Source organism: Athene cunicularia (assembly GCF_003259725.1).
Source record: "Athene cunicularia isolate RWA chromosome 2 unlocalized genomic scaffold, athCun1 chr2_part1, whole genome shotgun sequence".
In the NCBI taxonomy this organism is placed as follows: Eukaryota; Metazoa; Chordata; class Aves; order Strigiformes; family Strigidae; genus Athene; species Athene cunicularia.
In genome coordinates, this window is record NW_020799095.1 from 151,315,254 (window position 1) to 151,342,928 (window position 27,675).

General features: G+C 45.0%; 1 protein-coding gene across 6 annotated transcripts in view; it reads right to left on the reverse strand.

The window, feature by feature from the left end:
- TSNARE1 (t-SNARE domain containing 1) overlaps window positions 1-27,675 on the reverse strand; it is a 505,053-nt gene that overhangs the window by 388,110 nt on the left and 89,268 nt on the right. For 5 of the 6 annotated variants that reach the window (XM_026843158.1, XM_026843156.1, XM_026843161.1 and 2 more), the window contains one exon: window positions 4,462-4,584. In XM_026843158.1, coding sequence (XP_026698959.1) covers window positions 4,462-4,546 — 85 coding nt within the window. In that variant the 5' untranslated portion in view covers window positions 4,547-4,584. Of the gene's footprint in view, window positions 1-4,461; window positions 4,585-27,073; window positions 27,142-27,675 lie in introns of those variants that run through there. The other variant, XM_026843159.1, reaches the window with a different exon arrangement.

Consider the following 27,675-nt stretch of genomic DNA (forward strand, 5'->3'; position numbering starts at 1 on the left):
CCCCCCAGGAAATTCTGGATATCCAGCAACGCCACCAAAAGCAGAGTTTGAACTAGAGCTGTTTGACACCCAGGAGTCCCAGGCAAACCGAATTCCCCAAAAGACTTCCTCCAGGATTCCTCCCCAAACTGCTGCTAAACGGAGTTTGTGGACCTCTCTAATGAGGTTGGTGAACGAGGCCAACTGCCACATGGCCTGATGATGGGCTCTAAGTCCATCGCGTCAGCCCAGGGCCAAGGAAAGCACCTTCAAGCAATTAATCTTTCCGAGCCGGAGGAGCACGTTCGGATTAAGCACGGAGGAAATGCAGCCAAGATGGGCAGAGGACACCCCTTCAGTAGTATTACACTTTATTTTAAAAACCAGACAAAACCTGAGCCCTGTTTTCTGCATTCTCTTTCACGGAAGTAAAGGATTCAAGAACAAAGTCTCAGCAGTTCTTTTTTCCCTCATCCCACTGTACGACAACTTACTGTGACAAGCCTCCAGCTCTTTGGGCAACTTGGGGCTGGTGAAACCTGCCGCTACTTTGTATGTGACTTCCATGTCAAATTATTACCGAAAGGCTATTAAGCAGTGCCATCCCCATCACCTTTCTTTTTGCTGGATCTCAGAGGTTTCCATTGGATGCCTCAATATTACCACTGGACCACACGCTACCGTCAGACAATAGCTATCTCCAGGGATACTGGTACCTGGTTTTATTTATTTATGAGATATAAAAAGAAGAAAAGGTTTAGAGCACACACAGAACACGTCCATCAAGGTCCACCCCTGTCGCGAGCAGGCATAGGTACGTCAGCAGGAAGGCCACGCTCTTGTGTTCCAGCCATACCATGATCTAATACAGCAGGCAGTTTTTCTTAGCAAGCCAGTCACCTGTCTGTCAGAAGCAGGAGGCAGATGATTCAAGTTGCATTACCCTCTCCTAACACTTAATTAATGACAGTATTTGGGGATACTACATCAAACGACATCCAGCATGTGTTACTCTTCCACGGCGAAGGGGCATGGGGAGATACTCATGTTGAGATGTAACATCTCTGATGGAGACACCCAGAAAAGAGAAAAGTTTCTCCAAGTTACCCTTGGCCAGTGCAATCAGGCTCTTTCCTTTGCAAGCCTTTCCACAGGGAAACCTAGTCAAGGGTCTAACTTAGTATTTAGCAAGTCCAAAACCAATCTGGGTTTGCTGGGAAAATCAACCTTGGGGGACCTTGGAGATGTTTGCATTGCAACGGCACCCAAGATGATGTGTGCATGGATGGAGGGGAAGCCAGCACTCAACTCCAAGACATAAACCAATATGTTAACAGGCTCCAGCGGGGCAACCGACAGACCGTGGCTGTGTCAAGAAAGCTGATGTTTTAACATCAGCTGCTTTTTGCAATCCACCGAGAGTGGCTTCAACGTCACATCGGTAACCGCCAAACGACGGGCAAGCTGGGCACAGCAAGGTATCTCTTCAAATATTTAGAGGTTCAAAGTGAATTATTCTGTGGATTTGCATTAAAAATACCGGTCTTTTCCTACAGAACAATAAGTATTCATGGGTTTTTTAACCTAAACTAGAATGCAGTGAGATTCATCATTTGTCTAGTCCACATTTCAATTTCTTTGCTTATGGTTCTTTCATTGTGCCCAAGTATCCCATTCTTCCTTGCTTTTATGCCTTTAATTTTGCCCTGCAGAATAGCCTAAAAATCACTATTTACAACTGAACAGATAACTCGCACTTATTTTAATACCCTCTCCCTGCTCAAAAAAAACCCAAAATCATAATTACACCCAAACTCGTAAGAAAATACAAAACCAAGAGAAACCCCTATGCTTCTTTTATATTTGCATCCAGGGGGAACAGCTATTTGCAAAACAACAAAATGTTTCCCGAAGAACATTTGCAACTCTCAGAACTTGAAAACCAACTCAGGCTTCATTAATGAACAGCCCAGCTGAAATCAAAGGCGAGTGAAGAGAGGGGCGATGTTCTTCCCTGGTGCAAGGAGATAACACATTCCTTTGTCACGTAACAAGGTCCCCTTTGCTGATGCTTCTGCAGAGGTCTGAACTACCGGTCATGTCTACAGCATAGCCACTGCTCACCCAGCAGCACAAGCCAGACCCAGGCCCAAAATTAAATGCAAAAATATGCTCCAGCTAACAAGGCTTACTGAAAGACAGACTAGATTCCCCAGATCAGACCCTACAGCAATTCTCCATCTGGACCAGGAGCTCGCATGTGTCTGGGCAGCTGGAGAGGTGGTATTGTCTGCCCGTGCCCACAAGGGCTGGCCCCTCAAACGGCAGCTCAGCAGCAGGCAGGATGAGACCTGCTTTCCGCCTCCAGGCACAATCCATCCACATGCCAACAGGGATAAGCATCGCACAACTCACTGTTCTTCTGGCAAAGGATCCCTCCTACAACGTGCCTGTGTCAAGGAGGGGAAGCAGTAGAGTCAAAGCCTTCAGCACAGAAGTGGGAGGTTATGTCATTAGCAATGTGAACTTGCAGCCCAGAAATCCAACTGTATCCTCGGCTGCATCAAAAGAAGCATGACCAGCAGGTCGAGGGAGGGAATTCTCCTCCTCTGCTTCACTCTTGTGAGTCCCCCCCCTGCAGGGCTGTGTCCTACTCTGGGGATATCAACATCAAAAAGACATGGACCTGCTTGAACGGGTCCAGAGGAGCCACAGAGATGCTGGGGGGGGCTGGAGAACCCCCCTGTGAGGACAGGCTGAGAGAGTTGGGGGGTTCAGCTGGAGAACAGAAGGCTCCGGGGAGACCTTAGAGCAGCCTCCCAGGGCTGAAAGGGGCTGCAGGAAAGGGGGCAGGGACTCGTCATCAGGGAGTGTAGGGACAGGACGAGGGGGCTTGGTTTTAAACTGCAGGAGGGGAGATTTAGATTAGATCTAAGGAAGAAATTCTTGACTGTGAGGGTGGTGAGACACTGGCACAGGTTGCCCAGAGAAGCTGTGGCTGCCCCCTCCCTGGAAGGGTTCAAGGCCAGGTTGGACGGGGCTTTGGGCAACCTGGCCTAGATGAAAGTGTCTCTGGCCATGGCAGGGGTTTGGAATTGGATGATCTTTAAGTCCCCTTCCCACCCAAACCAATCTATGATTCTATGTTCCAACAGTTACCTTATGAATTTGCTTTTTTGAAGCACACCTTTGACTTCTACAGTTGGGACCATTTCATATATAGAAGTTGACACCTGAATGCTTTTCTGTTTCTGCTTGAGCATTTCTAGAGTCCTTTGGGGCAAGAGAGAAACAGGCAAGGAAAGCATATCTGGTCTTTGCTTAAAAATATACCACAAAAAAGAGAGTCCACTTTGTGCAAGCCACTGTCCATGGTTTCAGCATATTCTGAGCAAGTTTTTGACCCTGTTGCCACACCTGAGCAGATTTCCCAGATCAAGCAGCTTCCACAGTTGTCAAGTTACCCTCTGTGGAAGCCCAGCCTGCTGCCCTTTGCACATCTTCACATCTACTCCCAAGATCAGTGCACCTACAGCCAACCATAAAACAACCCTTTAGACAAACTTCTGGCAAAGGTGCTGGGGAGAAGACGAAAGACACAAGCAAGTCTAGAGAATATTCCACATTTCTTCTCCTAGTTGCCCAAAATACCTCCAAAACCCTCATCAGCCCTACTCTTCCATGTTTTAAGCCTTAAATCCTGAGTGGGCATACTGGGTCTGGCTGAGATAATTTTCCCCATAGCAGTCCTCATAGCGTTGGGCTGTGTATTGGTAATTAGAAAACGTGTTGATAACACACTGGTGTGTTAGCTACTGCTGAGCAGTGCTCGCAGAGCATCAAGGGTGTCTCTCCATTTCCCCCGCCTCACCCAGTAAGCTGGGGGTGAGCAAGATCTTGGGAGGGGACATAGCCAGGACAGCTGACCCCAACTGATTTAAGGGATATTCCATACCAGATGATGTCTGCTCAGCAAGAAAAGCTGAGAGAGGAGGAAGGGGTGAGGGCATTAGTTATTACAACATTTGTCTTCTGCAGCAACAGCGACATGCCCTACTTTCCAGTGGCTGGACATCACCTGCTGATGGAAAGCAGAGAATAACTCTTGTTTTCAGTTGCTTCCACGCACAGCCTTTCCTTTTGCTTTATTAAACTCCCTTTATCTTGGCCCATGAGGTTTTTTTCCATCTTATCTTCTCCCCCGCTGCCTTGTCCTGCTGAGGAAGAGAGTGATAGAGCAGCTTGGTGGGCACCCCGTGTCCAGCCAAGGTCAACCCACCACAGCATGGTAAGACATTGGTTCCTCATTATACAAATCAAATTCAACAAACGTTTGGTTCTCACCTTTGAAAATCACTACCAGAAATGAGCTTGGGAGAGAGTGTGATATTTATACACCAGCCACACTGAACATGAGCAAGTAAAACTTCAGTCCCCAGTGAGTGAAGCAGAATAAATTACAGTAAGGGATCAATACTCTACCAAGAGGTTGATAGCCTTGTCTCGAAGGGCCTCCAAATGGATTCCTGCTCCCAAATCCACTCCCATCAATGGATCCATAAGACATTTTCTAGATAGCAATGGATGCGGGATTATACTTCAGGCCTAAGAAAACAGAGGAAAAGACAGATACAACAGTGTTAAAAGTCAGTTCAACCCCAGTATTCTATGAAAAAAGACAAAACCAAAAAAAAAAAAGGTAAATAAAAAAACACAGAACTATCTCCAAACTTCAGGATGCCCACCTGGAAAAAATTAAAGTACTAAAATCCAGGTCTCCTGGACTACAGCTGTTCCTGAGGGCAAACAAGTCATTTGACCTCCCCATGCCTTATTTTCTCCAGTGATGTAGGGCAACCATTTATCTCTTTCAGCCATGGCGAGACTTTTAATTCCTTGCTGTTCAAAAAGTGCTTTGAGATCCTGAGCTGGTAGGCAAAGACTAGGCACTCTATCAAAAAAAAGAGGTAATGCTGTCTTCTGGAACATTATCACTGTGCAGCTGGCTAGGAGTCTATCCATCATACTGCAGTCTTGATGAGCTCTCAAAAGAGACAGTTTACTGCTATATTATAAGCTCCTGGGTCTCTAGTATAAATATTGGAGCCAGAGTTATTTTTTTCTTGCTGGTTTAAAAAAAAAAAAAAAAGAAAAAAAAAGCTGCAAGGCCTAAGGTAGAGCAGCAGAATTAAAATCAATGCAGCAATGTCAGAGAAAGACTACTTCTTCCCCCTTCCCACCTCCACATCAACAGGTGTCATCTTACCATGAGCCCCAGAGAGCAGGGTCCCAGGACTTCAATATTAAAAATAATTCATCCCTAAAGCATGGGGGTGATGATGGCAAAGGAAGAGATAAAGGTGCTGCGTCACTTGGGGCATGATACAGCGCCAAACCCAGCTGCTGCTTTCTTACACCAAGGTTATGAAAAAAAACCCCAAACATATATGTGTGTCTGCTTCTAAAAAAGTTAGAAGACAACGCTGCCTATTGAGTAGCCCTTCATCAAGCAGCCATCAGTGATACTGCAGTATAGCAGCAGGGGAGAGTCCAGCGGAGAGGACAAGTTGGAGTGAGATGACTGGTAATACCAACTGCCCTCCGTGTAGGGTGTTGCTCTGTCTATAAATGTCGCTTGCTAACTGAAGGACAACCTGGGCCATAAACAAACCGTCTCCAACACGCACATGTCACCCCTCCAGCGCAACAGCTGAGGATGCTGGGGTGTAAGACTGGATGCAATGACCTGAGCTTGGATACTCAAACTGTGCATGGCCTGGACCAGCCACTTCCCCTCTGATGTGCAAAAAGCTGGGAATGGCCTCCTGTTTGTATGAGCTTCTTGACACATGTTACATGATGAACTGATGTATGCATTGATAGATACCTCAGCAAAGGGCTGAAGTCTCTTTTGGGGTTGTAAGGGACTGTGTCGGACGGTCTGTCTCAAGCATCGCTGTTGCACCACCACCAGTTCCTGGCCTCAGTGTCCCGTGGACACGGAGGAGTACACTCTGGAGAAGAGGAACTGTCCCAGACAAAGCCACGACATCTGCCCAAAGTTAAATCGGGGTGAAGAGGACCACGAGACAATGAGCCCAGTGGAAATGGGTGGGCTTTGTGGAGAAATCTGGGACAATAGAAGGACTGTGTACTCCTCTCTCAGGATCTCTCTCTCTCCCTCTCAGCCTTGTCGTCACTTTTGGAGCTTGGAGCACCATCACCTTCACCAGGACCGAGCCAACGGCACATTGCTGGATCCGTGGTGGTGGTAATTAATCTTGCTGCATCTCTGCCGTTTCCTTGCTTAGGGATTCTGACTCCTCCTTACTTTTTCTCTCTGTCCTATCGCTATTACCAGTTGCATGCAAAATAAAGTTCACAAGGTTGTATGGCATCAGACCTTGTTTGTGTGTGAATCTCACTCTTGGGATCGTTTAAGAACCCTCCCCGATATCGGATCAGGACAGGGGCTCACTGACACAGCGGTGTACTTGCAACTACTCCTTTGGTTTGTCCTCCACAGACAGCAAAGCACCAGAAATTCCCAGTTCTGGATGGTACTGGGAACAGTCTAATGGCCTTAGGCACCTCTTGTACTTCACTCTCCTTTTTTTCTTGCAAAGTTTCAAGACTGTGCTGAGACTTGCCAGACAGAGAAACTCCAGGACTAAAGGCAATCACTCACCATCCTCCCTTAATTGGGCCAGACACATAAACTAGGATAAAAGTGCAACTGCCTTGCGAAAGCAAGCGATGGGAGCTAAACCCATTAAAAGTGGAAAAAATCCAGAACACAGCTTCCCCACCCAGCCTCAGCGTACCATGTATACACATAATTGGCATCTGAGGCTGCAGGAGCCCCGAGGCCATAAATCCTTCATTTTAGGAACAGCCTTCAAGTCCAAACCTATGGCAGCCAACCTGCAATAGCCCACGCAACCAGAGAGAAGGATAAGTGCCTGTATCTGCGTGTGCATCGAGGAGACAGAAAATGAAGTAAACAAGACAGAAAGCTAAAAGAAGCCATCTGCAAACCAAGGATTTCCAAGACACTCAACAAAACAACAGTCAATCATGTCAAGCATAAAAAACTTTCAGCAGCACAAAAACATAATCCATGTCTTGATGGAAGTTCTTCTCAACCATTAAACACTACAAGGAACAGATGAAGATTCACTTGGGGAGTCTGCAGTGGACTTGGGGACAAATTTTGTCTCGCTTAGGCCTCAGGTTATCCCACACCTACCACAGCAACACAACCGCCATTGCAAAATGCAACCCCAAGGTCTAGCAAGACCCTGACCTGGGAAAATAACTGCACGTAAAAGGCAGTTACAGGAAAATTTCTGGGCAAGGAAAAGGAATTATCTTATTTTCTTTAGCTCCCAGCACGGCTACAGATTAAGACCGCTGTAAACAGGGGAGTGGGACAACAAAACAGCTTGAAAACTGCCTCTGCAAAGAGGTTGATCCTGACCCATCCTTTCTTTTAGAGATAAGCAAGTGGAAGTATTTGCTGCCACAACTTCCCCAAGGCCACATACAACAAACGTGGAGTGAAAGTCTACACCGTGTTGTAAAATGACTTGATTACAACTGGGCAAGTGTTTCTTTGGCAAACAGTGAATGCATCTATTTTTTCCCCAACAGAGTGGTGTGAAAGGGGGAGAGAAGGAATGCTTTTACAGCACTCCAAATGTATCATGTTGATTTATCATTTTCAAAGCATGCTTCCATTTTTCTCCCTGGGAGGGGGGGGGAAAGAAAAAAAAAAAAAGAAAAAAAAAAAAAACCCTGAAAATTAAATATTTTGTTTCAGTTTAACCAACTTTTTTAGAAACAACCACCTCCCACCCCATCCTACTAAGCCATTGAAATATCCCTTATTCACACAGCTCCGGAACCACGCTCCTACCCCACAGTAATATATTTATAGGAAAACTTAACAGCAGTTCTAAGTATCTTTAATTTGATTGGCAATAAAAGCATTTCCTTCCCCATCCCCACGGCACCTCCCAAGTCTTTTGTCTGCTGCTCCTCAGGGAGACTTGTCCAATTTACTGTGAAGGCAGTTTGTACAAACTGGAACAAGCATTGCCTAACATACTGGATAAAGATAAAAAAGATTTAAAAAAAAAAAAAATTATCACATCTTTGTCCTCATCACCTAAAATACAAATGAAGGAAAAAAAAAAAACCCACCTAATCCAGACTAAAAAGGATATCCATCCTGCCAGAAGCATGAATTTATATTTTAATGACACGTAACTCCTTCTTGCCTTGTATATCCTATAGTCAATCATGTAGTGAATATCATAGTAGGATGTAGGATGTCAAGGAAAGGGTTGGTCCATGCTTCTTGGGTTGGGAAAGGTACTGGCAGGTAAAACCAAATAGGCAAAATGTTTTAAAGAGTTACCCTATAATACATCAGTCTCCATTTAGAGGGAAATCCAGATGGGCAGCATAATCAGCAGTAGGAATGAAAGCTAAAGATTTCGACATGGAAGAAATAGGTTGGAGAGTACTTTAGACATGTTAGATGTTTTTAAAGCTGAGTTTGTCCGTGAAACACATGAACATGCTGGAAAGAAGTGGAAGAGGAGGACAGGTATAGATATATTGGACAAATCCAGCAAAGAGTCATGAAGGTTAAGGGATAGGAGCATCTCACATATGAGGAGAGCGAGGTCTGTTCAGCCTGGAGAAGGGAAGGCTCAGGCAACGTTTATTAATGTCTATAAATGTCTAACGGGAGGAAGCAAACATGATGGAGCCACACTTTTCTCAGTAGTGCTGAGCGACAGGATAAGAGCCGATGGGGTTGAACTGAAATACAGGAAATTCCACTTAAAAGAAGAAAAAAACCAAAAGTTGTTTGGTTTTTTTGGGGTTTCTTTATGGTGAGGGTGGTCAAACACTGGCACAGGCTGTGCAGAGAGGTGGTGGGGACCCTCATCCTTGGAGATATTCAAGCCTTGACTGAACATGGGCCTAAGCAACCAGCTCTAGGTGATCTTGCTCTCTGGAGGGTGGCGGACAAGATGACATTCAGAGGCTCCTTCCCACTCCAGTGGTTCTAAGATTTTGCAATTTTCCTCTTCTGCTGCCTGAGCCACTGCCTGAAGCAGACTGAGAGTCATTCATGGCCCCCTTGGCAGATCTGGAGGATCCTTATTGTGCCTATTTACCAAATGGGAAGAGAAAGGAAAAGTAAGAAAATAGACTCATTTGCATCTCCTGCAAAAACACCGGAACAGATTCACTGAAAGCATCTGATGGTAAAAATCGGTAACAGCCAGCATGCATCTGAGAACGGGTCATATCAAACCAACACTAACTGCGTTATGCAACAAGTTAAAAGGCAGTGGAATGAGCAGAAAACCAGCAGATATTACAGTTCTATGCTATTAGGGGTTTCTTGCATGACAGAACAAATGGATTGGAGGTGCAGATGATTTTTTTTTTTTCTTAATTAGAAAAATACACCCAATGGACTGTTGTCAAAACCAAAGAAAAAAATTGTCTACCAAACCCTGCTATCACCACTTGTATTATGAGTACTGAGCTGGGTGATGGAATGGGGATTAGTCTCATTAAACACATACGCAACACCGAAGAGGGAATTTAGATGACATAAGTTCGGCATTCAGAACAATCCTCACAAACCAGAACTGATGTTTAATAAAGCAAATAAGATGTTACATAATTCAGGTCAACAGCAGGGGCCTGAATTTAGAAGCAGCAAACGTCCACAAATAAAGAATGGGGAACAACTGGCCCGTGCTGCAGAGAATCATAGAACCATAGAATTGTTTGGGGTGGAAAAGACCTTTAAGATCATTGGTTCAACCATTAACCTAAAACTGACTAGTTCACCACTAACGACGTCCCCAAGTGCCACATCTACACGTCTTCTAAATACCTCCAGGGATGGGGATTCAACCACTGCCCTGGGCAGCCTGTTCCAGGACTTGAGAACACTTTCAGTGAAGAATTTATTTGTAATATCCATTCTAAACCTCCCCTGGCCCAACTTGAGAATATTTCCTCTTGTTCTATTGCTTGTTACTTAGGAAAAAAGACCAACACCCACCTCGCTACAACCTCCTTTCAAGTAGTTATAGAGAGAGATAAGGTCTCCCCTCAGCCTCCTCTTGTCCAGACTAAACCCCCACCAGTTCCCTCAGCGGCTCCTCACAGGACTTGTGCTCCAGACCCTGCCCCAGCTTTGCTGCTCTTCTCTGGACACGCTCCAGCACCTCAATGTCTGTCTTGTAGTGAGGGACAAAAACTAAACACAGTCTTTCAAGGTGTGGCCTCACCAGTGCTGAGCACAGGGGGACAATCACTTCCCTGTCCCTGCTGGCCACACTTTCTGACACAAGCCAGGATGCCATTGGCCTTCTTGGCCCCCTGGGCACACTGATGGCTCATATTCAGCTGGTTGTTAAACAACACCCCCAGCTCCTTTTCCTCCAGGCAGCTCTCCAGGCACTCTTCCCAAGCCCGTAGCATTGCAGGGGGTTGTTGTGACCCAAGTGCAGGACCCGGCACTGAGCCTTGTTGAACCTCATACAATTGGCCTTGGTCCATGGCTCCAGCCTGTCCAGATCCCTCTGCAGAGCCTCCCTACCCTCCAGCAGACCAACACTCCCACCCAACTGGGTGTCATCTGCAAACTGACTGAGGGTGCCCTCAATCCCCTTGTCCAGATCATTGATAAAAATATTGAATAGAACTGGCCCCAGTACTGAGCCCTGGAGAACACCACTTGTGACCAGCTGCCAACTGGATTTAACTCCATTCACCACCACTCTCATCCAGCCAGTTTTTTACCCAGTGAAGAGTACTCCTGTCCAAGCCATGAGCAGCCACTTTCTCCAGGAGAATGCTGTGGGAAACGGTGTCAAAGCCTTACTAAAGTCCAGGTAAACAACATCCACAGCCTTTCCCTCATCCAATAAGTGGGTCATCTTGTCACAGAAGCAGACCAGGTTAGTCCAGCAGGACCTGCCTTTCACAAGCCCACGCTGACTGGGCCTGATCCCCTGACTGTCCTGTATGTGCCGTGTGACGGCACTCAGGATGAGCTGCTCCATCACCTTCCCCAGCACCGAGGTCAGGCTGACAGACCTGTAGTTCCCCAGATCCTCCTTCCAGCCCTTCTTGTAGATGGGTGTCACACTTGGCAACCTCCAGTCAACTGGGACCTCCCCAGTTAGCCACGACTGATAAATGATGGGAAGTGGCTTGGTAATCATTTTCGCCGGCTCCCTCAGAACCCTTGGGTGGATCCCATCCAGCCCCACAGGCTGCTGTGTGGCTAAGTGGTGTAGCAGGTCATGAACCATTTCCCCTTGGACTGTTGGGGCTTCATTCTGCTTCCGTCTCTGTCTTCCAGCTCAGGAGGCTGGATATCCTGAAACAACTAGTCATAACATTAAAGACGGAGGCAAAGAAGTCATTAAGTACCTCAGCCTTTTCCTCATCCTCTGTCACTATGTTTCCTTTCGCATCCAATAAGGCATGAAGATTCTTCTTAGCCCTCATTTTGTTGTGAATGTATTTACAGAAACAGTTTTTTATTGTCTTTTACAGCAGTAGCCAGGATAAGTTCTAGTTGGGCTTTGGCCCTTCTAAATTTCTCCCCGCATAACCTCCTGACATCTTTGCTTGCCCCTTCTTCCAAAGATCATAAATTCTCTTTTTTTTTTTTTTTTTTTTTCCCCTGAATTCCATTTTCTTTTTTCCCCTGAATTCCAGCCAAATCTCTCTGTTCAGCCAGGCTGGTCTATCCCACCAGCTCGACTTTCAGCACATGGGGATGCCTGCTCATGTGCCCTTAAGATCCCCTTCTTGAAGAACATCCATCCTTCATAGATTCCTTTGCCCTTCAAGACTGCCTTTCAAGGAATTACATCAACCAGGCTCCTAAACAGGCCAAAGCTGCCCTCCAAAAGTTCAAGGTGGCAGTTTTGCTGACCCTCCTCCTTACTCTCCAAGAATCATAAACTCTATCATTTCATGAACGCTATGCCCAAGAGACACCTCCAGGGATGGAGGGATGCTATAGACTGAAAATTGAACATGAATCTGCAATGACATTTCCTGTAAAAGTGGTAGACATCTTCCTGGGATGTACAAATAGGATTATAATCTTCTAGACAGGTGAAGTAAACCTTTTGCTTGGCCCCATACAATGGAGTCCTCAGCTGTAGGCAACAAGATCCGGCAAAAATTTTGACAGCAACTGAAGAGAGTCTAGAGTGAACTAGGAGAATGACAAGAGGTTAAGAAAACATGACCTGCTAGGAATGACTGAGTAAATGGATTTGCTTTGCCTATAGAAGGGAAGATTGATGGGACAATATCAGCCTTCAAATCTGTGCAAAGTTGCTGCAAAACGAGAGGGAGGAAAACATTCTCTTCATTCATGTTGGACAAGACAATGGAATAGCTCTAAACCAAAGTAGAAAAGATGAAGTGAAACACTGGGAAAGCTTATGAGGAAGGATAGAGTCCTTCTGGGAACAGGCAACACAGGGAAATATACCTGGAGGTGATAAGACCAGCCAATGCTGGTCAGGAGCCAATACTGGGACCAGTCCCATTTCCTATCTTCATTAGCGATCTGGTTGATGGGGCAGAGCGTATCCTCAGCAAGTTTGCCGATGACATCAAACTCAGAGGAGTGGCTGATACAGCAGAGGGCTGAGCTGCCATTCAGAGAGACCTGGACTGGCTGGAGAAATGGGCAAACATCACAGAACAGTTGAGATGACCACCTAGGCCATCCCCCTTGTTCAAAGCAGGATCAGCTAGAGCACACTGCCCAGGACTGCATGCAATTGGGCTTTAAATATCTCCAAGGATGGAGACTACACAACCTCTCTGTGAAATCTCTGGCATTTGACATCCATAAACTGGAGTCCCTCCTTGGTATCTAACCAGACACATCATCAAAGAGCGGCTGGTGGCTGTCCATGGGATGGAAGAGGTGGCACAGGCAGTGCGATCTATTGCAAAAGTGGTCGCAGACACAGAACTTCCAGACTCACAACTTCCAGTCTTGCATTTGCATGTATCCTAGGTTGAGCATTCACTCTTTTCAGGATAGGTCCATCACATCGTAGCGAGGACCTCCACATTCCTCTGGAAAGAGCATTAGGAACTTAGCGGTGGCTTCAGTGGGACCTTTTGGCAGGCTAATAATTCATCCAGGTGAATTCCTTGCCCTGAGTTTCACAGTGAGCTGCTGGTGCTGCTGGGCTCCTTCACCAGGATTTCTCCTGCCTGAGGAATAGCACTGCTAACACAAAGCCAACTGTTTCTGTTTACTGTTGAGCTCTAGAAAAAAAATAAAATCACAGACAGTTTGGATAAGTAACTGCCATTAACGAACGCAGGGGGTGGTGAGAACAATGGCACTCTTGTATTCTATTCCCAGCTCTACCATCACCATGCCGATGGAGAAGGGCCTTCACTGGGAGCTTCAGAAGTGATTAGCAATGACGACACCTCCACTTCTGGATGAGTAACTAGAGATACTTTTTTCTGAGTTTTTTTTTTAACCCAGATAAAATCCTTGCGCCAAACAGCCTGACCTTCATAAAGAAAGGGCGGATCATTTCATACAAACCGTATTTACGCATCAACGCCTACAGCCTCTGGTCAGACCAGGTCACCTCTTTCCATAAGAGCCTCTCTGAGGCTCCAGTTAATGAAGGATCAGCCCAGCCACTCTGTTAGAAGAGCTGCGTCTTCTCACCTCTCGAACTTTGCTGTTTGAGCTCTGTTGTCTCTCAATCTTCCCTCAGATGAACTAAACAGGTTGACCCTTTTTATTTCTCACTAGGAGACTTGTTTACCAGCACACACAAATCACAAGGAGGACACTCAGTGCCTTCTTGCTTTCCATACAGCTGCCTCCATTTCCCTGCCTGTAAAATGGACAGGTAGATACAGAGCCCTCCTTTTTTACTCTGTTCCAAGGTAGCAGGATTAACTTCGATTAATGTGAAAGTTTTCTGAAGCCATGAGATGAAAGGGCATATTTGCAAAGCATGCTGCTTTTCCAAATCCCCTCTAACAGACTCGACTCTGTCACTCATGTCACAGACGTCCTGCTTTTTAGCTTTTCTTCTCAGGGATTTTCTCAATTATTAAAACAAAACTCAATAAACCTTTATGCTGTTGACCTGGAAAAATGTCCCTTTCCTCTTTCTCAGAGAGCCTAAATGTAAGAACAAGCTCTGCTGCTGAAGCGCTTTTTTTTTTTTTTTTTTAATCAACATTTTTAACACTGAATTGGTGCAACTGCACAAATCCCCGAGTGCTCACTGAGCCTCATAACACGGCTGTCAGAGGTCAATCAGAACAGCTGCAGTGGATGACTTTCTTCTTTTTCAGAGTGTGCCTTCAATTTATGCTCCTTTGGATCTTTTGCGACGTTGGTAATATTAACGTCGTGTTCTGAGGTGGCTTTGGGCAGGCGAGGCAAGGAAGCAATGCTCAGGAGCTGAAGAAGTGACCGGTAGGAGAGCAGTCCAGGCGTGATGCCCTGCACACAGTGAGGCCAGAGATGAAGCAAGACACATGCTTCCTCCCATCCTGCTTCCCAGTTAAGTTTTAATGCTGATGGAAGGTCCTTGGAGAGTGAAGCCACCTCTGTCCCCATGGCCTAAGAAGCACGTTGTCTAGCCTCTGTTGACATGACACAAAATATGGCAACAACAACAAAACACACACACACCCTCCGGACATTATATATATACAATCAGAACTTGTACAAATTTAACTGGCTTCCAGAAACTTCTAGAGACACATATGTAGTACTTGACAGGCACAACGTCACTTATGACTGTAAACACCCCGATTCAACACACTGAAGCACGCTCTTGTCTACCCTCCTCCAGCTGAAGTGTACTACAGAGCGAAGCAAACGCCCACAGCCTTAAGGCATTGTGGAGTAGGTGCAAAATAAAAACAGCATGGATTATCTCAGAAACGAGCTGCTTCTGCTATTCTGGAGATTCGCTAAGAAACAATGAGAAAAATTCACTTTTTTTTTTGCATTCTTCCTTGTCAAAGCCTTATTTCAGGAAAGCATCTGGTTGGTTTTTAAGAGATTTAGTTGTTCTTCCTTGCGGTGTAGTTACCATTGTAGACATCTCCAGGAGCAGAGCAGTTTGTCTCGGGAACAAATACTATCAGGATAGGCTTTGAAGTCAGAGATAGCAAGATAAGACATCCATGACATTTTATGGAGATATATACTGAGCGACAAATAGAGACAGTTGGTTCGCTGTGCTTCTAACTGGGATGACACTAAGAGCTCGGGCTGGCCTCAGTCCACTTGATTACAACCTTCCATTAATCTTTCTCCACCAGCTCAGCAACACTATGCAAACCCAACAGAAACAGCTTCTGCTTAACCCCTTCTTTAATCAGTCACTCCCAAGATTTGCAGCTAACAGCACCCGTTAGGTACGCGAGACCCTTTCCTGTCAATCACAAGGCACCTCAATCCCCACCAACCTCATGAAGGCTGCATCTAAGACCTCCTATTGGTGTTAGAGGACTTCAGATCTCGTGGACTGTCATGAAACATAAAGGAGAAGGAAACCACAAGCACCAGAGATAGGAAGGAATGAATGCTTGCAAGTCATGGGTATACATTTCACGTTACACAAACGTCTGCGTATCAGACGCAAAGAACAGAGGTAAGGGAAGCAATCTGAGCCTGTTGTGCTCCTTTCATGTCAGTCCCAGCTGCCACTTCAATACACCGACTTTTCTTCCACATCGGCCTGACTGCATGTCTTCTCACAAAAGAACTGAAGACAGTCTTCAAACCCTGCTAAGTAGCACCAGAGACAGGCTGGCCTTAGGCAAATGTCAAGAATAAGGACTGGATATATTTCGTTTAGCTTGGGAATCTCAGATTCCTAGACCCCCTGTTTAAGCTGTATAACGTTCTTGAGAGCAGAAGCAGCTATTTAGGGCTGCCAGAAAAAGGCTTCCATCAACAGGGTCACAGACACACAGAAAGACGGATGCCTTCCATCTTCAAAGCAGAAGGCAGCGCACACTGAAACACCTTGGCTCCCAAAGCAGCACCCAAGTGTGATAAATGACAAAGGGATTGAACTAGCGTGGTCAACCCTCAGGACCCAAATTTCTTTTCACCTGGAGAAGCAATCAGGCTTCCTTGATCCTGAGGTGTTTAGATCAAGAGAAAAGACAGACCGACCATCTTTGGGAGACCAAAGGTGTTGTGGAGTCTACCGCCACTGAGTTGTATGCAACATTTTCTACCGTTCAAGTCCAGGTTATACGGATGGCAGTGCTTGGATCACTTAGTGCCGGGTCACTTAGCTCACTTTGATTGAAATGTGATGCCACCCTTCCTATTTTTAAACCGACATTAAAATAATGGTGAAACATTTCTTCCAGCTCCTGCAGGAGAACATGATCTAGATGGCTGCCAACCCTGAATTTCCCTAGTAAAAATGTTCTGAAACAGTGCCTGTTCTAATCCACCATGGGTTTCCTTTCTTTTTCTTTCCTTCATTGCCACCTTCTATTTGCTGTTTTGTGCCATGTTGTCTACTTTTTGTGAACCTTGCATGTAGAACGGACTTAATCTATCCATATGCTAGACAAACACAGAAGTATTACATATTTCAGTGAACAGCAAAATTAAATTTCCAGTCAGTTCAGAATCCAGGTTTCAGCTCTCTTTTTACTGGTTACAAAAGATGAATATTAATGTCTAGTCACTGTTAAAAAAACCCACAAACCAAACAGGGAGGAAGAACACAAAGAGGAGGGAAGTTTGCTACTGTGAAGTTAAAAGTAAACTTATTAATTATAAAAGATGTACATGCACGAATGGACAAAGCCCAACTGTAACACACTAGGTCAGCTTAGTAAAATTAGAAATAGCATTTATAAATTTATATTGGATTTCAACAGAATAAGGAAAAATACATCTGCAGACAGCAACCAGTTTTGAGTCCACATGAATATTCTGGTTGACAGACCTGCATTGCTTTAGGGGAAGGAGATGCAGAGTAAAATGGGACCTCCCCCATAATTAACTGGAACTGGGGGGGGAGTTGGTCTGGAGAAGAGGAGGCTGAGGGGAGACCTCATCGCCCTCTACAGCTCCCTGACAGGAGGGTGCAGAGAGGGGGGATGAGCCTCTTGAACCAAGTAGTAAGTGACAGGACAAGAGGGAATGGCCTCAAGCTGCCCAGGGCAGGGTCAGGCTGGCTCTGAGGAAGGATTTCTGTGCAGAAGGGGCTGTTGGGCGTTGGAATGGGCTGCCCAGGGCAGGGGGGAGTCCCCGGGATCCCTGGAGGGGTTGAAGAGTCGGGCTGAGCCAGCGCTGAGGGATCTGGTGGAGTTGGAAACGGTCGATGTTGGGTCAATGGTTGGACTGGAGGATCTTCAAGGTCTTTTCCAACCTAGACGATTCTGTGATAATACAACATCACTCATTTCCTATGTGTCAACGCACACGATCAGACCACACATCAGCCTAAATTCTCATCTACAGCAGTGTTCACTGGTAGTTGCATTATAAATAAATCCTGCAGAAGGATAAATGAGAAACAGTATGCTCTAGTGAAAAGACACAGTACACAGTGGGAAGTTCAAGAATCTACTTCCACCTCTGGTAGCAATTCACCAGGAAACAGAAAAAAAACCCTTGATATCTTCATTGCAGGTTTCCTACCAAGACCATGGCAGATGAAAGAAGTCAGTTAAGCTTGGTGTTAAATCAAGTCAACAGATGGCTGTGGAGAGGAGAGAATTAAAAAACTATCACAGTGGCCATATCGTGGACAGCAGTCTCCAAAGCTTAATTTCTGGGGGACAAAAAGATTGGAGCGGGGAGCGGTGTTCAACTTGGGTTTTTTGGTGTAGAGGGTTTTTTTTTTTAAATGGGAACTGAAAGAAAACCAATGAGAAGCTGTGCAGCAGTCTCCAAGTTTCTTTCCAGTGAGAGGTCAGCACTCAAGAAGGCAAAATGAAACACGTTCAAAAATCAAGTGTCAGTGAACGTGGGCAGCCAAGGTCAACCACCAACTCAAGATGCTGAGTCTTGGCAGGAGCTGAAGGGAGGCTCAGGGCATCCCCACAATGCCCTGGAAGCAAAGGCCATCTTTGAGAAGATAGGAAAAGGGAGCCACAAACCCACGCAACAAAGGTGAGAAACAGAGATACCTACAAATATTTCAGGGATATAGAGAGGAGGAAATAGTTCAACACAATCACAAGCAATGAGTAGCTGGAACGTGGGCATGAAGTCAACTAATGTGTAACCATCACCTAACTATGAAATCATTAGCCCTTGCTTTCTCCAGAGAATAATCTCAAAGAAAGGTCATAAAACCACAGTGGCCATGTTTCCTTATGCACCCGTGCAAACCACCTTGGGAATACTGCATCCAAACACGTCCTCATCGCCTCCCCCTCTTTATACAAATCATCTGTCTCATGAAGAGACAAGGAGGGCCAGCTCGTACACACCACCAGCCTCTGCTGACAAGAGCCCTTTTGACATTTCTATTCCTTGCTCTGCCCATTGTGCATCTGCGATGACTCTATGTATCTTCACAGAAGACTACAAAAGACTTCCAAACAATGCCCATGCTGAGAAAGTAAAACCAAATAGCAAAAATACACGTGCTCGAACAATGAGAAAAAATGCAGAGCAATCCTCAGGATTGCACTGGGTACTGTGGCCACCCATCACAAATCGCAACTTGGAGCCAGCAACGGCTGTGAAGTCAATTTTCTTGCCAAATTTAAGTGAATTTGTTGAAATACCTCCATTGAACCTCCTCTGAACCACTGTACACAATGGAGGAAGAAGAAAAAGCATGATCAATTGTCCAACCCATTCACCTTTGCCAAGACTCTTCACTGATGGAGACCATGGCTGAACCCTCAATTATTTCACGTGGTCCTTAATATCACACCAATCTGCTGCTCACAGGACTTTCCTGTCTGCATTTTTAACCCTCAACAAAATCTCTCTAAGTCAGAAGGGAGGTTGAGCATCTTGTTTAGCCTTATTCCAATTTTTCCCCTCCCCAAATAAAAAGCCATCAAAACAATAAGAAGTTTTTAAAGCAAGGAATACTCCTCACTAGGTGCAAAGTCACAGGCAGGCAAGGAATTGCTTGTAACAAGGATGAAAATTAAGTAACATGGACTGAAGAGGAACAAGCAATAGAGATGTTTCTGACCCCAGACATTCATCAGGACATAGCAGAAAAACACAGCAACAAATTTGCCTAAATCCTAGGAAAACACACAACCAACCACCGCTCACCAGCTGGGGAGGGGAGGCTCTCCACGACGGAGCAAAGCCTCCTGCCACGTCTCCTGCCAGCAGCAGAGCGTGGTAGGTAAGCAGAGGATTAGCATAGCAAGAAAAAAGAGATTTCACCGTGTTTGAAGGCTTACAGGGAAGGACAAGAAAGCGCATGCGAAGCACCTGGATGTGTAAATATGTGCTGTCAAATGAGCTTGTCTTCTCCAGACCAGTTCCCCTCAGAAAGCGTTTGCTGAGGAGACAGAAGAGACAGCTAACAGCACGAGGCAGCCTGCAGAGCGCTAAACTCATCACTTTCACAGCTTTCTTTCACCCTAATGACAGATATATTTTGGGGTACATCTACAATCATGCTGAGAAAAACCGTATCGGTCAGGTCCGCTCTGACACAGCCTCCAATCAGCGATGAACCAGAGACCATAAAAAAGCCCCATTTCAGCTCGTTTCCCAGCTTCGGTATCATTTGCCGCACACTTTGGGACTCCTCCTTCCTGCTGATAAGCTTGTGTAGCACATGATGGCACCAAAGGGAACCAACTGCAAATATCAAGGAGAAAAAGCAGCTTCGCTTTGGCGCGTGACTCATGCAAGAAGAACACCAAGCCCTGAACAAGCCAAAGCAAAACAGCTGACTATCAAACCCTGCATCTAAGTGCAAAGATGCCTTTAAAAATACAAACTGTTGGGGTTTTTTTTGTGGTTTTTTGGTGTTTTTTTTTTCCCTACTAAATAAGCAGTTTGTATTTTTCATACAATTAGCCATGTACCAGAGCCTGATGAAGACAGGACACACAGTGTGGAATGTAACTGTCTCAATATAGGTGCCAAGTACCATCTGAGATGCCCCGTGAGGCACATGTGGGGCTGGTAGACCTCACCGGTGATGCACAGCCTTCTGGGCTGGCAGAACTGAGGCACCTAAATCTCAGTGTGTGCAAAAGGTATCTGAGCACCCATGGCTACTGCTAGAGATTCAAGTCAATCCAGTCAGTGAAGACTAGAGAGTAAGTCAAAACATGCACAATGTACCTACATATCAGTAAAAAGAGGGAATGGAGGAAGATGGAATCTCCTAAGTAGGCTAAATATACGAGAGATAAAAAATTAAAATAAAATTTACCATTAAATTTCTAATTTTCACCTCTCTTTTCTGTGCTTTATCTATTTCTACCACTTTCCTCCTAATACAGTAGGACAACTAAGTAGGTGAGGTCTCCTCAGACTGGGAAAAGAATGATGGGGTGTGGAAAAAGCCCATAAAATAAGACCCCATGAAGTCTTGAGTCATCTGAAAAAGGCAAACCACCCCGTCTTCTTCCACTGCAAGAACTGGGGATTCAGAAAACAAATGCACGACGAGACAGAAATGAAAGAAAAAGAGATATTCCTCAATGTAAAGTAAGCAAGAACTCAATTCCACAGGCTGCTGTGGATGCTAAAATCTTACACAGACTTTAAAATGCAAGAGGAATATGAGAAGAAGGAAAAAAAAAATAAAGAAGAAAAAAAAATCCATCATGTGGTATTAAACATACCACCTCCGACTCAGGGAAAATGGGAAAACACTGGGAGAAGTCTTGCTCTGTTTGGTCTGTTTTCATGCTCCTCACAATGCAGCCACAACTAATCACATAACTAGACTGGATTTGGTCCAGCTTGCATAGATGCATCTCTATCCTGACCCAGTTTGTCTCTTCATTTGAAAATACCAGAAGGAAATCCTTTGGGTAAATACAGAATCAGACAGTTCAAGACCTGCCAAGATATGGAAATTTGTCTCTTTCGGTCAGCTGCTCTGTCTTGTTCCTTTCCATGAACATGGTGAGTATGCCCTCCACTTGACCCCAGTATCTTGGCCTTATAAATTAGGTTAGACCCAACACTAAGAGCCATATTTCAAGATAAACATATTATCAAGAACCACCACATCTCTATTACCCAGGAGTAAACAGAAATTATTAGCAGAAAGGAGAAAGCAAGAGCATCACAAAGGGCCCATCAGCCACCAAAGACTGGTAGCTGAGCATCCTTCTGTGTTCCGGTAGACTTGAACCTAAATCCATCTGTAAATTCAGGAAGGTAAACAGTTGTGGGAGACTAAAGTCAGGAGTGGGCATGAGGAACTAAGAGAAAATAAGTTCACATCTGATGAAAAGTGTGCAAAAGATCATAAAGCGGTTTGGGTTGGAAGGGACCTTAAAGATCATCTAGTCCCACCCCCCTGCCCCGTGCAGGGCCACCTTCCACCTGCCCAGGTTGCCCAAAGCCCCGTCCAACCTGGCCTTGAACCCTTCCAGGGAGGGGGCAGCCACAGCTGCTCTGGGCAGCCTGTGCCAGGGCCTCACCCCCCTCACAGGGGAGAATTTCTGCCTTACATTTAATCTAAATCTCTCCTCTTTCAGTTAAAAACCATTCCCCCTCTTCCTATCCCTACACTCCCTGATCAAGAGTCCCTCCCCCCTTCCCTGCAGCCCCTTTCAGCCCTGGGGGGGCCACTCTAAGGTCTCCCCGGAGCCTTCTCTTCTCCAGGCCGAACCCCCCAACTCTCTCAGTCTGTCCTCACAGGGGGGTGCCCCAGCCCCCTCAGCATCTTTGTGGCCTCCTCTGGACCCACTTGAGCAAGTCCATGTCCTTCTGATGTTGGGGACCCCAGAGCTGGACCCAGCCCTGCAGGGGGGTTCTCACGAGAGCAGAGGGGGAGTATCCCCGCCCCTCAACCTGCTGGCAACATTTCTCTGGGTGCAGACCAGCCCACGGGTGTCTTTCTGGGCTGTGAGTGCACACTGCTGGCTCACAGTCAGTTTTCCATCCACTAATACCCTCAAGTCCTTCTCCACGGGGCTGCTCTCAATCCAGATACATCTGTGTTGTGCTTCATTTTACTGCTCTTAACAGAAACACTGTAATTATGTTGTATAATTGCACACCTGTAAAGGATGCATGTGAATCAGGGTGGTTAAGAGGTATAAAAATATTTTGGTCCCAAATAAGCTGAGGCGAGAGGCGGACCCTGTTCTGCTGTATCTGCTCTCCGCCTGTGACGGCAGTGCCCACAGCACTTTCATCACGCAGGCATCCCCTTTACAACATCGTTACACAGAACAGCAATACTGAATAGAAATATATACTTCCACACATTATTTTTTTTTTTATTCTCTACCTAAACTTGTCTAATCTCACTGGCCTTATTTTCTATTGTGGGTTTTTTCTTTTGTTTTGGGTTTTTTTTGTGTTTTTTTTTGTTTTTTTTTTTTTTTAGTGGCTTGATTCTATGTAAAGGATAGGATCCACATGTGAGAAGAATTCTTTCCTATTGACTTTTGTATACATGCGTTCAATTCTGAACTTACATTTTTTTTGTCTCCAAAACTTTTTCAGCCTATAGAAAGAATCGTTCTGAAAATGAAATAAATAAAACATAAGATGAAGTAGACTCTGTAATGGAGTTAGGACATGGACCAAAAGAACTTGTATTTCAAATATTCTATGGCACCGTTTGCTTGTGTTACACTGAAAACTGTGGGAAGGCATCCAAACCTATGCAGACACAAAATAATCCATGATAATTACAGCTGCAAGGTGCCAGTGATAACAAAAAGTGTGTTGATTTGAAAATGAAACTGAAAATTCAAAGGTGAGGCGGAAAGCATGGAATAGCTTGTGCAGAAAATGTCCAAAAACGAAGTGGTGAACAGAGATTTGATACTCCCCCCCAAAAAAAAAAAAAAAAAAAAAAAAAAAAGGAATGAAAGAATCTCTGTGCAAAAATGAACTGGACAAATGTTGGAGGAGTTTCCATCCCTTCCACAGGTTTTTGGTTTTATTTCCTCTCTTATCTCTGTGGATGATCTAGAAGAACTCCAACAGTTTGGCCCCTTTCCCCCCTCTTGAATAAACCACAAGAACGGCCAAATTCCTGAAAGCAAGGGAAAGCAAAGAGAACTGGAGACCCTATGGGATTTACGTGGCTTCAGACCAGACAAAAATACTTGGCAGAACCAATCAGAGCCATAGGGCATAGCTGCCCAACATGGATCTTCCCAAGGAGCACAAGGTCCACGTCCCCTCCCACCTCCCCTGAAGAGTTTCACCTCTTTGGAGAGCTCTTAGGAGAGCCTGGGGACAGGGGAGAACACGGGGGCTGGTGAGTCCCAAAGCAGGTAAAGCTCTTCTGAAGACCCATCACAGAAAATCCAAGGATACCTTTTGGTTTCCAGAACCACTCACAAGCTCATGGCTCCTCTTCAACATTTATATTCCCCTTGTTAAATAAACTGATTAAACCACACTTAACTTGAGAAAAAAAAACAAAACAGAACAAAACAAAACAAAAAACAACACAACCAAACAAAAAACAAAAAAACAACCCAGAACAACTTAAAAGACAAGTCACCTATGCAAAGATGAAAACTCCAGCTTTAAATTGAAAGAAGACAGAAAAGCCTATCTGTTGTACCTTTGAAATTAAAACCCAATCTCACTATGTTATCAGGAAAGAAAACACTGCAACTGGAGCATAACTGAAATAGTTTAAGGTCAAGAAAAAAAAAAAAACAAAGAAAACAATTCCAGCAATGGTCATGGGAGCACAGGGAAGGTGCACAGAGTTGCGTCTAATGGGTTCGTTCCACAACGAGACCAGAAATATTTATTCAAATTGAAGAGTGCCTCCCTCTTTGTGCTGCCTTAATCCAAGGATTAAATTTGTTATCCACGAAAGGTACGAGAATCTGGCCCCTAATGATTACACGCTCATCAAAATCAGAAGATATTGTTGCTATTTCCACTAAGTATCATAAACAACAGCATTAATTAAATCTTGCCAGGCACTGTACATATTGCAGATGCTTCAGAATAAATCGTTTCATTGCAAAAGAGAGTATGTGCAAGCTCCAGCAGGGATGGGTAGTCCCACTTTAAATTGCTCTAAGGAAATACATGCCTCTACCAGGCCATTACTTTGCAGGAAAACATTTTGAAATCCAGTTTCAAATACCGAATTCAGAAAGTTGAGATAGTCACTCTCTGCAGATAAAATTAAGGGAAACTATAAAAGACTGAAAGGCTAAAAAAAGAAATCTGGTCCAGATGGATTCCCGGCTGAATTCGATAAAATATTTACAGATCTTCTGTCACCAAAACTTACGTTTCTTTTTGATGAGGTGGAAACCAAAGGCTTTCCACCTGTCCGTTTCTTTTTTTTTTTTTCTTTTTAAACCCTCGCAGAAGATAATAATGTTATATCAGAAGAAAAAAAAAATATCAAAAAAGCACAACAGACTTTAATCTCAACTGTAATTACTGCAAGTGACTCCAATTAATCAGTGCTGAATTCTAAAATTCTGTGAAAAGAGATATTGTCTCTTCGCTTAATTTAGCCCAAAGTTGTTCCCTAAATTTCAAGTTCAACAGTTTGTTCATTAAAATAGGCTTAGCTTGGATAAGCACAGGCTGATACCACCATCATTCACGCAAGAATTTAACAGCCTAGTCCCATGACAGTGCTGTCTCTAGATACCAAGATACTTCATCATGTGTCATAAGGGCAAAGTATCCACTTTTTCATTTAAGATCAGCCAAAAATTTCTTTATTTTCTGCTCCTAAAAAAAGTACGTTCCATTTGCCAACACCCAGCCTGCCAGACTTCAGCTCCCCAAGAAGGAGGGAGCAGTTTATATATACATGACATGCAGACTGATATTATATTTGTTGTGGTGCTGGAGATGAGAGAACAGATGAACGTGGAGCAGCCCTTTAAACTGCAAATAATCCCATCAGTCCTGGCAGGACTTTTGGAGAAGGATGTGACTAAGTATCAGCAACGGTATCAATAATTCAATCCTTATTTCAGGGCGTGCATCCAGACAGTGCTTGGTACTTGGGGATTTGATGTACAAGGTAACAAGGTGAAGGCAGTGGACTGAAACCAGGCAATGAAGGCCCAGGTCATAGCTCTCATATTTTTCTTCAAGGCTGTGCATCTTTGTTCTTCTATCTGTCCCCGGGAAGAGAGCCAAGACCTTAAAACATGAATTCCTTCTATAACAATGCATGCGATAGGCATGAATTTTGATCTTTATTGGGTGTTCTCAGCTCTGTGCAGCAGAAAGAACTATCTCCTACCATTTATTTCATAGAATCACAGAATGGTTTGGGCTGGAAGGGACATTGAGATCATCTAGTTTCAAAATCCCTGCCCCGGGCAGGGCCACCTCCCACTAGCCCAGGTTGCCCAAAGCCCCGTCCAACCTGGCCTTGAACCCTTCCAGGGAGGGGGCAGCCACAGCTTCTCTGGGCAGCCTGTGCCAGGGCCTTACCACTCTCACAGTCAAAAATTTCTTCCTCATATCTAACCTAAATCTCCCCTCTTTCAGTTTAAAACCATCACCCCTCATCCTATCCCTACACTCCCTGATGACGAGTCCCTCCCCCCTTTCCCGCAGCCCCTTTCAGCCCTGGGAGGCCGCTCTAAGATCTTCCCGGAGCCTTCTCATCTCCAGCTGAACCCCCCAACTCTCTCATCCTGTCCTCACAGGGGGTGCTCCAGCCCCTGAGCTTCTTCACAGCCTCCTCTGGACCCGCTTGATGAGGTCCATGTGCTCTTTACACTGGGGGCTCCAGGGCTGGACCCAGCACTGCAGGGGGAGTCTAATGAGAGCAGAGTAGAGAGGGAGCATCCCCTCCCTCACCCTGCTGCCCACACTGGTCTTGATGCAGCCCAGGACACGGGTGGCTTTCTGGGCTACAAGCACACATTGCTGGCTGACAGTCAGTTTTCCATCCACTAATACCCTCGAGTCCTTCTCCTCAAAGCTGCTCTCAATCCACTCATTGTCCAGCCTGTATTATTGCTTGGAATTGCCCCAGGACCTTGCCCTTGCCCTTGTTGAACTCCATGAGGTTTGCATGGTCCCACCTCTCCAGCCTGTCCAGGTCCCTCTGGATGGCACATCCCTTCCCTCCAGCGTGTGACCACACCACACAGCTCGGTGTCATCGGCAAACTTACTGAGGGTCCTCGATCCCACTGTCCATGTCACCAACAAAGATGTTAAACAGCATTGGTTCCAATATCAACCTTGAGGAACGTCACTGGTCACTGCTCTGCACTTGAACATTCAGCTGTTGACCACAACTCTTTGAGTGAGGCCATCCAGCCAATTCCTTATCCACTGAGTGATCCATCTGCCAAATCCATGTCTCAATATAATTTAAAGACAAAGATGTCATGTGGGACAATTTCAAATTCTTTGCACAAGTCCAGATTTTTACATCAGCTCAGACATAATTCTCAAACAAAGAAAACCACACTGTGGTCTGCTTCCAAACCCATTTCACATATTATCACATGAGATAAGATTTACAATGTATTAGATGTTAGGGGAGTATCCCAATTTATTTTTTAAGGCTAACCTTGGATCCATTGTTCAGGGCAGCATGATGTTTTTTTACAAGAAAAAGAGTACATAATGAATTGGTCTCCACTGGATGTTGACTTGATAAGCACTACAATTAAGTCAAATTAGTATGCTGCCCTTCCTTTCCCTTCACACTTTCAGAAATGTCTCTCTAAACCAATCTATGATTACCAGTCATACATAAAAGCTTCAGAAAAATACTCCTCCACAAGCATATGGCAGAGCAAATTTGTCCAGCGTTGCAGGCTTTCCATGGCATTTATCTTGAGGAAGGTATTATACAGTGATATAGATGTCTCTACGTGTTGGCTACACTTACAAAAGCACAGAGCTATTCCTTATCCTGTTGTGGCATGCACCGTCTCCTTCGGAGAGCATCCCACTCCCCGCAGATGCTTCAGACAGATGAGAATTGTGTTCGGCTATCCAGAATCTCAGCTGTAACATCCATCCTTAAAGTCAAGGCTGTGCTTTCTAGGAGCTGTACTAGACCTCAGTTGCATGCCATGGCAACCAAATTGAAGTGCACTTCTTCAAAACCATCATTTATTTTAAAAGAAAAAAAAAAAAAAAAAAAGGAAAAAAAACAAGCAGCAAGTTTAGCTAAGCACTTTATGAATGATGTAACTCCCATATGCAATGGCCAGTATTAAAAACATGGCAACAGCCATCCCGTTCCCACCACAAACACACTGTTCATGACGTTCCTCTATCTAAGGGTAGGAAGAGCACAGCAAACAGCATGTTAGCTGTCAAAACACAACAACAGCCGCTGGTATGAGTTAACCTTAACCGTTAAGGTTTCCCTCCTGTATCAGGATACTGTCTCAGAACACACCGAACCAATTCAGCGTCCCTGATTTAACAGCGTGACACTGGCACCCGGGCACGGTGAGATGGAAAAGCTCTTAAAATAACAAC